At 41.0% G+C, this 10,914-nt stretch overlaps 1 protein-coding gene across 5 annotated transcripts in view; it reads left to right on the forward strand.

Annotated features, from left to right (window-relative positions):
• Window positions 1-10,608, forward strand: part of tasp1 (taspase, threonine aspartase, 1) — a 30,273-nt gene extending 19,665 nt beyond the window's left edge. For 4 of the 5 annotated variants that reach the window (XM_013914964.1, XM_005749339.1, XM_013914965.1 and 1 more), the window contains exons 12-14: window positions 776-883; window positions 2,160-2,233; window positions 9,180-10,608. In XM_013914964.1, the coding sequence (XP_013770418.1) occupies window positions 776-883; window positions 2,160-2,233; window positions 9,180-9,272 (275 nt within the window). In that variant the 3' untranslated portion in view covers window positions 9,273-10,608. The remainder of the gene's footprint in view (window positions 1-775; window positions 884-2,159; window positions 2,234-9,179) is intronic. The other variant, XM_013914966.1, reaches the window with a different exon arrangement.
• The last annotated feature ends 306 nt before the right edge of the window (window positions 10,609-10,914 follow it).

Raw genomic sequence — 10,914 nt, forward strand, 5'->3', positions numbered from 1 at the left:
CACACACACACACACACACACACACACACACACACACACACACACACACACACACACACAGTGTTTTATAGAGTGAAGGGAACATTACGACATGGAACCAAAATCTGAGTGAAATGCAACAAAAGAACAATGGTATGCAGACACAACAATATTTATATCAGTTGCACCAAATAGTCCTGTTTTCCTTTGCTCATTGCTGTGTTGAGACATTTCAAGTCATGCTATAGCTGTTTATAGATTGTTTTTTTCCAAACCGAGCCCTTTCTTCTTTTATTGCGCTAGGCTAATGGCCGCGTCCAAGTTTTTCTGTATACACAACACCTCATTGAAGTTTGTCTCTCCTGGAATTTAGTCAGGGAGCAAGAACGGCCCTTTCTTTATGCGTTATTAAAGTCAGCTGAAACATATTTGAGCATTATTTAGATCTTAAAATGAAACCTTGTGTTATAACAGTACATACAGTATGTAGAGTTAAAATGACACTACCTGCTATTCACTATTTCTGGGTTAAATCCTGATAAAACTGATGTAATTATTTCAATTTGTATAATTTGGATATAAAGGGAGAGAATTGGATTGGAAAGTTTTGTTGCTCGTACATCAAAGGTTGTGTATTGCCTAATTATGTCATGCTATGCTTGGTTTTATGTTTTAGGGTTGGAAAACGAAAAAAGTATGAGACATTATTGATTAACGAGAACCTTTCTTTTCCTTTTTTTAAACACATATGCCATTTTCAATCATCTTAAATGTATTGTTTTTCCTCTGTGTCCAGGTTCACCCATTCTGGCCAGTGAAGATCGTGTTTTGGGGGGAGTAATTGTCTTGCGATGTTGCAGATGTGTGGAGGCTCAGCCGTCTCAAAATTTTCAGGGTATACTGGGTAAGATGTTAATAATTTCAAGACTTGGCTGGTTAAATTGACAGGTTGGTAATAAAATGGATAAACAGACAAAAGTCGTCTCTTTTCGTGGCAGCTGCCAGCATCAGATGGTTCGTGAGCCATATATAAAAACTTTAAATCCAAGCAGACGGTAGTAACACTGGTGTCCAGTCCATCTCCTCCGTGCCTGCGACGGCATCATTACAGAAATTTACGTTACATTTTTTTGATTGGCAGCTGGAATTTAATTTACAGCTGTTCCCTAAATGCCGCACATGGCTGCAGTAGTTATGAAAGTACAAAAACAAGAAAAAGACAACTTTGATCCAGACTTCAAACTCGACACTGCAATTCTTTGGGTTCCTTGCAGTGCACCCACCAAGAGGGAAGTGGTTAGGATGAAGTGTCGTTGAGAAATGTGAAGAAAGCACAGACATAGGGTGACTCCTTGATTTATTAGTGAGATGTTAAGACAGAAGAGAAGGCACTGTGGCTTTCCTGGCAGGTGGTCTGTGTTTTAACTTGCACAATCAGGCTTTGGTTTCACACCCTTCATCTCAGATTTAAGCAGAGACCTCCCACTATGGAATCAACCACTAATCTTCAGAGAAGTGGAGGCCTTCTGAATACTGCCAACTGATTGTATTGATAGATTTGGTTTCTCTGCCCAGAGCTTAGGAGAATGATCCTACTTTCTGGATTTCTACTATTATGGAGTTGACCTCAGTGCTCATTGTGTCCAGTTCAAAGTTTGGGCTCTTTATGTTTTCATAAATCTTTTGTTTTAACTCCAAATCATGGAGTGCAACATAAAACATTAAGTCTGCATGGATAATAAAATATTTTCAGTTGACACTGAATGATGTGCAGACCCCGTTTTGATGTTGTGTACGTAGCGCAGCTTTTGTGCTGTGTCACCTACCACAGATTGCTGTTGATTTACATGAATAAACATCATGTCGACCACATCCTTTTGGTGCAGTAATTGAGTTTACATTTCACCTCTCAAGTTCTGCTATTCTATGCAATTATGTCACAACTGCCAGTCATATATTTTCATTGTAATGGGCATGTTCGGTGCTAAGTCCACCGGCTCACCCGCCTGATGTTCTTCTTCGGCAGGATTACTCATTTCTGTTCGCTTTAGGAAATCGAACCTTTCGTTCTGTATGGTTTCCTGTTTCTATCAAACCTTTGCTCCGGCTGCTAAATCTGTGTATGGATATTTGTGTATGAAGACTTGGTGTTTGTAACCTGTATCTGTCTTTATTTACAGTGGAGTTCCTGTGGAGTCACACCACAGAGAGCATGTGTGTTGGCTACATGTCTGCTCAAGATAGCAAAGCAAAGGTGAGATTTGAATTAGCCAACCAACTAAACTGAAACATATTATAATTAAATACAGTTTTAAAGTGAGCTTACAATGGTTGCATCTTTGACCAATGCCAAAGGCTTAAAGCTGGCTTTAAATAGCTTGTCTCCTTTTTTTAACTTTCAGTTCAAAGATTTTTTGGTAGTTTGTGGAATATGTTTCGGTCCTGTGCATCGGGAACTTTTGCCCACGTTCACCAAACAGGAGCCACATGGGTCCACCCTCCTCCCTCAAGAGGGTCCAGTGCTTTTTGAGTTGAGTGAATGAAATGAAGCATATTTTTGTATTTTAGCCGAGCACTTTTTATTTAATTTCTTATGAAAAACAAAAAACTTTTTCTTTTCTTTTTTTTGCGGTGGGGTGCATTGTGTATTGGTATGGTATACTGGGTAATAAATGTCACTTTTATGTCTGCTGTCGTAGAATGATATTTAAAAAAGGCATCTCTGAGCCCTTTTAAGATATTGTTTTACATAAATGCTGTGGTTTCTTAAGCAGTAGGGGCCAGTGGCCTGGTCTCCTGGCTCTAAGTGGAGTCTCAGCTCGCACTGATTTGTTTGGCTAATGTATCTTTGTCACTCTGTATGAAGAGAGGGCACTGTTGTTGAAGTCTGGTTCAGATTTCAAAGTGTTTGTCCTGTGTCCCCTGGCTCCACCTCACTCACTCGTCTTTTCCACCCTCTCTCTCTCTCTTTCTTTCCCTTTATTTCTCTCTCTCGTGGTCTGCCTCTCTCATCACCCTCTCTCTGTGGCCACTACCTGGTCTTAAAGTACCATAAAGTTTACAGAAAGTCATGCGCCACTGGGGATATCAGTATCAATCTGCATATTTGTCAGATGTGCTCTGTGCATGGGGCTCTGGGATGGAATGTGAGCTTGCATGCTGTCCTGTCATGGCAGTGCCAATAGAGAGAGGTAAGCAGAGGACAGTGAACATAAAGTCCCTGTTTGTAACTCTGTTTTGTTTGCTTTGTTATGTTCAATTTGCAGTCCTCCACCCGCTCTCCCTCCGCCCCACACACTCACATAAAGTTAACATGTGGGGTGGGTTTACTGCTGCTACAGCAAAATGTCAGTTCCATAATCATTTGTGAATGATTCAGCCATAAATAAAGTACAACATCAAAATCCATCTGCTGCTATTTTTTTAATGTCAGTGACAGGTAGGAGGCATTAAATCATCACGTGACTACTGAAGCACAATATGTTTTGATATTAACCAGATAATAGAGAAGAATTTGATTCCCAAGACAGCTAGCGTCACAAAAGCAGGATTCAAATGTGGTGGTCTTTTACTGTTCCACACATTTTCTTTTTGCCCCTTTGGCTCAAGCTGCTGTGTTGACAGAGTTCGAAGTAGTGCAGTGTGCTCGGGAAGAGCATTTGTAGGCTACCCTTTAATCTAAACAGCAGAAACGTCTAGGGTCTGGGTCCCAAAGAAGCACTCAAGTAGCTTTAAAATCTACTGTGGTGAAGTCACCAAGCATCACTCCATTGAGATATGCATGCAAAAATGTTCTTTGTAAAGTGCTTGTGCTCAGTGGGTGGAGATCCAGAAATATCATCTGTCAGTAGTGGTTTCTGGGTCTCTTGGGGGAGGGTATCCACTTCCTCTTGTGGGGCAATTGGTGATACAGTGATATTGGAGAGTGCAGCCAAGAAGACAGCTGCTCCACCAAATCTCACACGGCTCTAACAGAGACTGAGTAGCTTGTTGTTGTGAAACTGAAGTTATGATGTGTCTCTGTGCCTGACCATCTGCATACCAGAGCAATGTGGCTATCCTGTCCTTTATGCCTACTGAGAACAGAGCCAAAGAGGAGCACTTTAATGCTGCCGGGCTCCAGTCGTGTCTCCTGTGGTCTCTAGAGTATGGAGGCACAGGAAGTGCCACCTGCGTGTCTTTACGGCAGACCTGTGATGATTCTGGCTAAGAGGCAGGAAGCAGAAGAGAATAGGCTATGAGTTTGGGGGACATAAGTCATCTTGAGAGGGAGTATTCAGTTCAGTTTAGGTCTTACTTTGTAAGAAGAAAAATTTTAATTTTAATAGTATTTTGGATTTATCAAGGAGCCAATTGAGAGAAGCTAATATGGGAGAAATATCATTTCCTTTTCACGTCCTGCTGAGTACTTTTGCCTAATAATGCATTACAGTAGTCCAGTTTAGAATTTTAAACCTTCGGACCGAACAGGATGTTTCTAATTTTAGCAGTAGAGAGCAGATGGAGGAAGGCAGTCCAGTGTATTTGTTTAATGGGACTGTTATAGGATATATCCTCATCAAAAATGCTCCAAAGCGCCTCACACTAATATGGAAGGCTAAGGTCAAGCTATCAAGAATTAAGAACCAGGTTAGAAGGCCAAGTCTGATAACTTTTGTCTGAATTTGAAAGCAGAAAATTAAACATCATTCAGGTCTTTATGCCTTTAAGAGTTGCCCATACTTTAACTAATGTATTTGTAGCATTTGACTTCATAGATAAATACAGTAGGGTGTCATCTGCATAGTAATGGCATTTTCAAATAAAATTGGCCAGGGGAAGCAAGTATAATGCAAAGCCTTAGTCTTAGAGTCTAAATCTTGCTCTTTAGCACCAGGAGCAGAGCAAGTAACAGGGAATGAGTGCCTCTAGTGAAGATTTGGCTGACTGTGTTGCTGTAAATCTGTTATAAAGAAAATCAGTTGTATGGAGTCATATTTTGATTTGATTATAGTCGGCTGGCCTAACATTTCTGAGTTTAAGCCAATTTTCTGTGCATTTGGTTGCCTGTTTTCTAAGCATAAAGAGTCACAGCCATACACTGGTTCAGCTGCTGTTCAGCAGACATTCCTCCCATTCCTATTCGCTGGGCATTTCAAACCACCCAGAGTCCATCTACCGCTGCTTTTCCATGATAAGAACATGAAAGAGCTGAGCAGGAGTATTTAGGCCAGAGGTCAGGTTGGATTTCTATTCTTTTACAGTGTTTTAGTGAGATTTACATGCATGTATTTTTTATGACCGATCAATATCTAGATTGAATTGCTGCAGGCCAGTCAAAAAAAATCTCAGGCCAGATTGTTTGACACTGCTGGAAACTCTGCTCCGGTTTTTCTTTCTTCTCAGTCAGATGTTGTTTCTAAGGAAAGAAGTCGAGTCTGCGTCCTAATCTTTTAGACGTTAGACTGTGAAATGGCAGCGGTGCAGAAGAGTGAGAGCATCTGGTTTTATTCAAACACTCACCTTTGTTTGCATTGGATAGACATCAGAACATCAAGCTGTGTTTTACAGAAACACACAAAACTGCACGGACAAGCCAGTGGCGGTACTTCTGAAACGGACCATTGTTATATGATGATTGTCATGATTGGACAGATGAAAGAGAAGTAAAGGATCCACAACACAGCGAATATGGCTCGGTTTCCTCCTTGTGGACATCATTACCACTATAAAGATTTTTAAGGCCAGACACAATCAAATGGCGTGCAACTCAGGCCTTATGGTTATTGTCTGCTTTGTGCATTACACGACAGACGTCTTTTCTCATGTTACATGCTGTTTTTATTATCCATTTTGCAGGGAGAATAAATAGCATATGATTGTTTTTGTTATTTATTTTTATATTTTCAAAGAATGTGGAAACCACAAGAGAAAAACAACAGCGTAGTCATAGAGCTAAATTTACCCTTTGGTCTATGCTGTGGTGTTAATGAGTGGCTTCTCCTCACTCCTAAACACATTCATATCTCCAAAGAATGTTGTTTTTCTCTGACAGATACAATGGAAATGTGTTTTTCATGTGATATTTTAACTCAGTCGTAGTCCTGTCATGTGGTCGCTTTAGTCACAGGGTAACGAACTGACAAGAGGCTCACTGTAGGTTTGCATGCTGTCATTTTCTTTCTGTCTGTCCTGCCCCGCTGTCACATAATTCTACATCTCATTGCTTTACTTTTAACCTGTCTGGCTTTTATATTTAGCTTGTGCTGCTTTTTGCAAGCCTGGGTTTTGCATCAAGGAATCATTGCAAACTAAACTGGAAGACAAGTTATGTTGGGGATCGCCAACAGATGGTGTTACAATCACAGTTACAAGCTCCTGTTTTTAATTAAACTGGTTATCACCGGTTGCTGTCAAGTGAATTGGTCACTGATATTGACTAGCACAGCGACAAGGTTTGAGTCTTAGCATTTGTATTAATGAGCATAATAGCTAAAAGAATGTATTGTTTTTGTTCTTGTGAGTCAAATTACTGCTGCAGACTAAAATAAGTTATTATCAAGGTGATAAGGAGTATTTTTTTCAACTGATGGTAGTCACTAAGTTTGGAAAAGGCCTGTATACACTCACCGTCCACTTCATTGGCTACTTTTGCCAATGAAAAGTCTGAAGGCAAAAGGGCCTCGTGGCAGAGATTCAACGAGATGCCCGACATTTTTCATCAGAGAGCATTTTTTCAGTCTTCTATTGTTCCATTTTTGTGAGCCCATGTGATCTCTAGCCCTGGTTTCCTGTTCCTAGCTAATTGCATTGACATCGAGTGTGGTCTTGTGCTGTTATAGCCCATCTGCTTCAAGGTTCAGCAGTCAAAGATGCTCTTCTGCATACATTGGTTGTGGTTATTTGAGTTACAGTTGCCTTAGGTCAGCTTGAAGCAGTTTGACTATTCGCTTCTGACATCGACGAGACCTTTTTACCCAAAGAACTGCTGCTCACACGATGTTTTCTCTTTTTCAGACCATTCTCTGACAACCCTAGAGATAACTATGTGGGAAAATCCAAGCACATCAGCAGTTTCTGAAATGCAGGCCAGGCCGTCTGGCACCAGCAAACATGGCACATTCAAAGTCACTTAAGCCACGTTGCATTCTGCATTCGTCAACATTCTGCTGCTCAATTTGAATTTCAGCAGGTCGCCTTGACCATGTCTGCATGCCATGTGATTGGCTGATTAGGTATTTGCATTAATGAGCAGTTGAAGTACCAGCCCATAAACCGTTAAGCATTTAACCAAACATCGAGGTGGAACGGTTGTTTATTTACAGTATTTCTGTTTGCAGTTGTTTCTCCACACTTCACAGGTTGTAGTGTGTTTTTTTTCATTCATACCTCCCTTTTTAAAATCTAATATTTATACCTTTTTAGTTTTTGATTATTCCTCCAGATAGAGAGAGACCTTTTAAATATGAGTGAGCTTTTTATTGTTTGCACATAAGGCTGCAGCGTAATTTGTCCGACTTGTGCCACCAAAGTGTCGGGACATCTGTTGTGTGATTTCTGAGCCTGAAGCATCCTCGCTACTTTGTCCCAGTTCATGTAAAACACATGCAGTGCTCTTGGCCCTGCAGTGCTGTCATTACTCACTTGTTTGGTTTACTGAGCCTTTGACTCTTCCTGCTGACTAAGTCGCGCTGTCCTTTCTGTCAGCTAAAAGCAAAATTAAGATCTGAACATGTGGCACGAATTTGAATCGGAGTGGAAGCAGGGCACAAGATCATTGTCAGACACAAGCACGGATATATGCATTGAGAAAGCTAGCAGGTAACTGCACACAGTTTGAGCTGTATAGTCAGTGAGGTAAAGACGTGTTTTTTTCTCCTTGGCATGCAAACATCTGAAGGAAAACATTTAGCTTGTCAACATTAGTTTATTATAACTCACTACAGACCTTCACTCAAAACCATTTAAATTAGGGCTTTCCTTAACCTTGTCCTCAGAAAATGAAGGGAAGAAGATGAGTCCAGAAACGTGTACTGGAGGCAGAATGGGCCCCTCAGAGTGTTACCATGTGTGCGTGGCCTTGTCTGGCTGTTGTCCCATTGAAGTGACAGTTGCCCTCAGGGTGCTCTGGGCCATAGTCGCTGGCTACACAGAAAAAGACCAGTAAAGTCCTGGAACTGAAAGAGAGATGTCAGGCCAGTTCAGTGCCCCGGTAAATAAGTGGCTGTATTATTCCCCTAAGGCTAGAGCCAGCGTTACCCTCTGTGGGAAGAGAGGAAGGAGCATGACAGCCATTATTGGCGCAGGGAGTGTCGGTCACCTTTGATCCCCCAGTGGAAGTATCACTCCCGTCTTCACAGCTGTGTTTGCCCCTTCCCTCCTCTTCTTACTCCTTTTCAGTGTTTGCTCAAACGAAAGAAAAGAAACTCAAAAAAAGAAAACACCAGCAGTTTGTTCTCTTTCTCCGTTTACTCTGTGTCTCTGCAAACACCGACTTGGCACCTTTGGACTTCAAAGGTAAAAATGCATGATGGCACAGTAGTAGTGTGTGTTTTTGCTCCCTCTGATTGCATTGTATTTATTTTTTCTAGCTTCTACTTAGATGTGTCCTTTCATGTAGCGGTTTACACATTTGCCTAAAAAGGGAAAGATCCTTGGTTTGATCCCAGGAGGAGACACGAATTCCTTGTGGGATTGTGTCAGGAAGGGCATCCAGCGTAAAGATCGGTCACATCAAACACGCAGAGCTATCTGCTGTAGGGACCCCTTGAATGATCCAAAAGTAGCTTCTTACGTAGATACTTTCTCAACATTTCTGTTTACCCACCAAGCAGTTAAAAACTTCATTGTGGTTGTGTGGTTTGGTTGTGCCGCTAATCTCCGGGAGCTGTGCAGCATCAGGCGTAATGGGTTTGGGTGCTGGTGTTGGATTTGGAGTTCACTGAGTGGGATGCAGTAGTTAAGCTCGGTGCTAAGCCACTCTCACCAAATACTGGCTCAGAGGAAATTGTTGGGCTTTTCTCTGAAATCGGTATTAGAAGACCTTAGTTTGTAAAGTGCCCTGAAAAAGCTTATGTTGTTCTTTGGTGCCAATTGAACTGAACTTTGATGATTGTACAGGAATCTAAGAAATCAAAATCCTATCAGCATTTCTTTTTCTCCATATAGATCTGCCTTTTTCTTTTTCTCATTGTGTGAATGTTTTCTTTTGCTGCCTGCAGACACACATATCCAGATTGCCACCTGGGACAGTTCCTGGACAGTCTTTGGCCATCGAGGGAGGGGTGTGTCGGCTGACGGGTGTAGTGGAGTGAAGCGTGTTTTCCTTCCTTCTGGGCTTCTTCAGCAATACTCCAATATAAACTCTTCCATCCACCCTCAAATACACACACACGCACACACACACACACACACACCACCCTCACCTCCCCATGGCCTTTGTGATGCCAGAAGTAATAAGGTTTCGCTGTTTAAACAGGTGTCCAGGAAGGAGGGAGGAGTGTTGGCTTCTACTTAGTGCACTTACAGGACTTCCCTTTGCCACTGTCTGCCTCCAGCATGTACTCTATGCCAATTTATCCCCGAGCTCTCCAGTGTCACCTGGACTAGACTTGATGCACCATTGCCTTGATGCGCCGTTTTATGTTCTTTTCTTCGTTACTGTTTTTCAACTAAAAGTGGCTTCTTTCCTTTTGTATATAAGCTATAATTTTGTTTTGTTTTTTGGCAAAACAGGGTGGATATTCATATTATTTTATATTACTGAACAGATGTGACTATTTTCAAACTTTTAGGAATTTCAAATGCAAAACCTTGTTGCGTTTTTCAAATACTTTTCAATGTTAAAAAGATGTCAGATTGCACCGAGTGGAAGGCCTGCGACTCGAGGTTATCAGGAATGAAGAATTAAAGCTGCAAGGGTTGGACGGTGACACAAAGCCTACTTAGTTTTCCACGTACAACTTCCACACATACTCGTACACACATGCTCTTATTAATCCTCCAGCGTATTGTTTAATGTAGCATCATGTGCATCTTTGATGAACTTTCTAACCGTTTCAGCCATAGACTTTGCTTTGCTTTATTTTTGTTTTTTAAATGTGAATACTTAGATACTGCATGTGCAAAATCCACAATAAGCCACTTTCTTTTCTCTGATGTGCAGAAATGCTCAAGAAGCAGGAAGCTATGCACTTCCAGAGTGATGCTTATATATACATATATATCTATATATAGTGCTCAGGCAGCAACATTTGACCCAAGCGCCAAACAGGACTGTTAGTCATCATATAGAAATCGCAGTTTATATTTGTACAGTCCCAGTGACAGAGACGTGTATTTTCTTGCTAAAACAAAGTACAGTTAAAAACTAATGTATGCATCAGGCCCATGAAATGGTGCTGTCGAGAATTGTACTTGAAAAGAATAATTGTCTGAATTGAAACTTTTGTTGGGATATTTGGTTTCTCTGGTTTTGCTTCTTTTCTTTTTTTCTTTGCTCAGACTTTCAGTCCCAGCGAAACCACGGTATAGCTTCTTTATTGTTTACTTGAAAAAAATGCAACTAATATAAAATGGTATAAGCTATGTAAATCATACGTGCACCGCTTTCTAAAGTGCTCAGAAGGTAAAATAAAATGTATGTTGCTACGTATCCGCGTCTGTCTTTGAGTCCTTTTAAACTCCACGGCATGAGGCGTATTCTCCCAGCCGTACCTTTTTTCCGAAATAAGACGCTCACTGCTATTTGGAGAGCAGTTTGTGTAAGCCCTCGCAGACAGAATAAATATAATCTAAAGTGTGGACTCCCAAAAATGTATAGTCTGAGAATAAATTACATGCTGGAAAGTAACTGAAATGGGAACAGAAACTCTGCAGGAGGAGGAAAGAAAAAGTAGAAGAAGAAAAGAAATCTGTGTTGGTGAAGGCATTGAAATTTTCCATTTTAAATGTTTC

This window comes from Pundamilia nyererei, unplaced genomic scaffold (assembly GCF_000239375.1).
Source record: "Pundamilia nyererei isolate P.nyererei 1_Seehausen unplaced genomic scaffold, PunNye1.0 scaffold00241, whole genome shotgun sequence".
NCBI lineage: Eukaryota > Metazoa > Chordata > Actinopteri > Cichliformes > Cichlidae > Pundamilia > Pundamilia nyererei.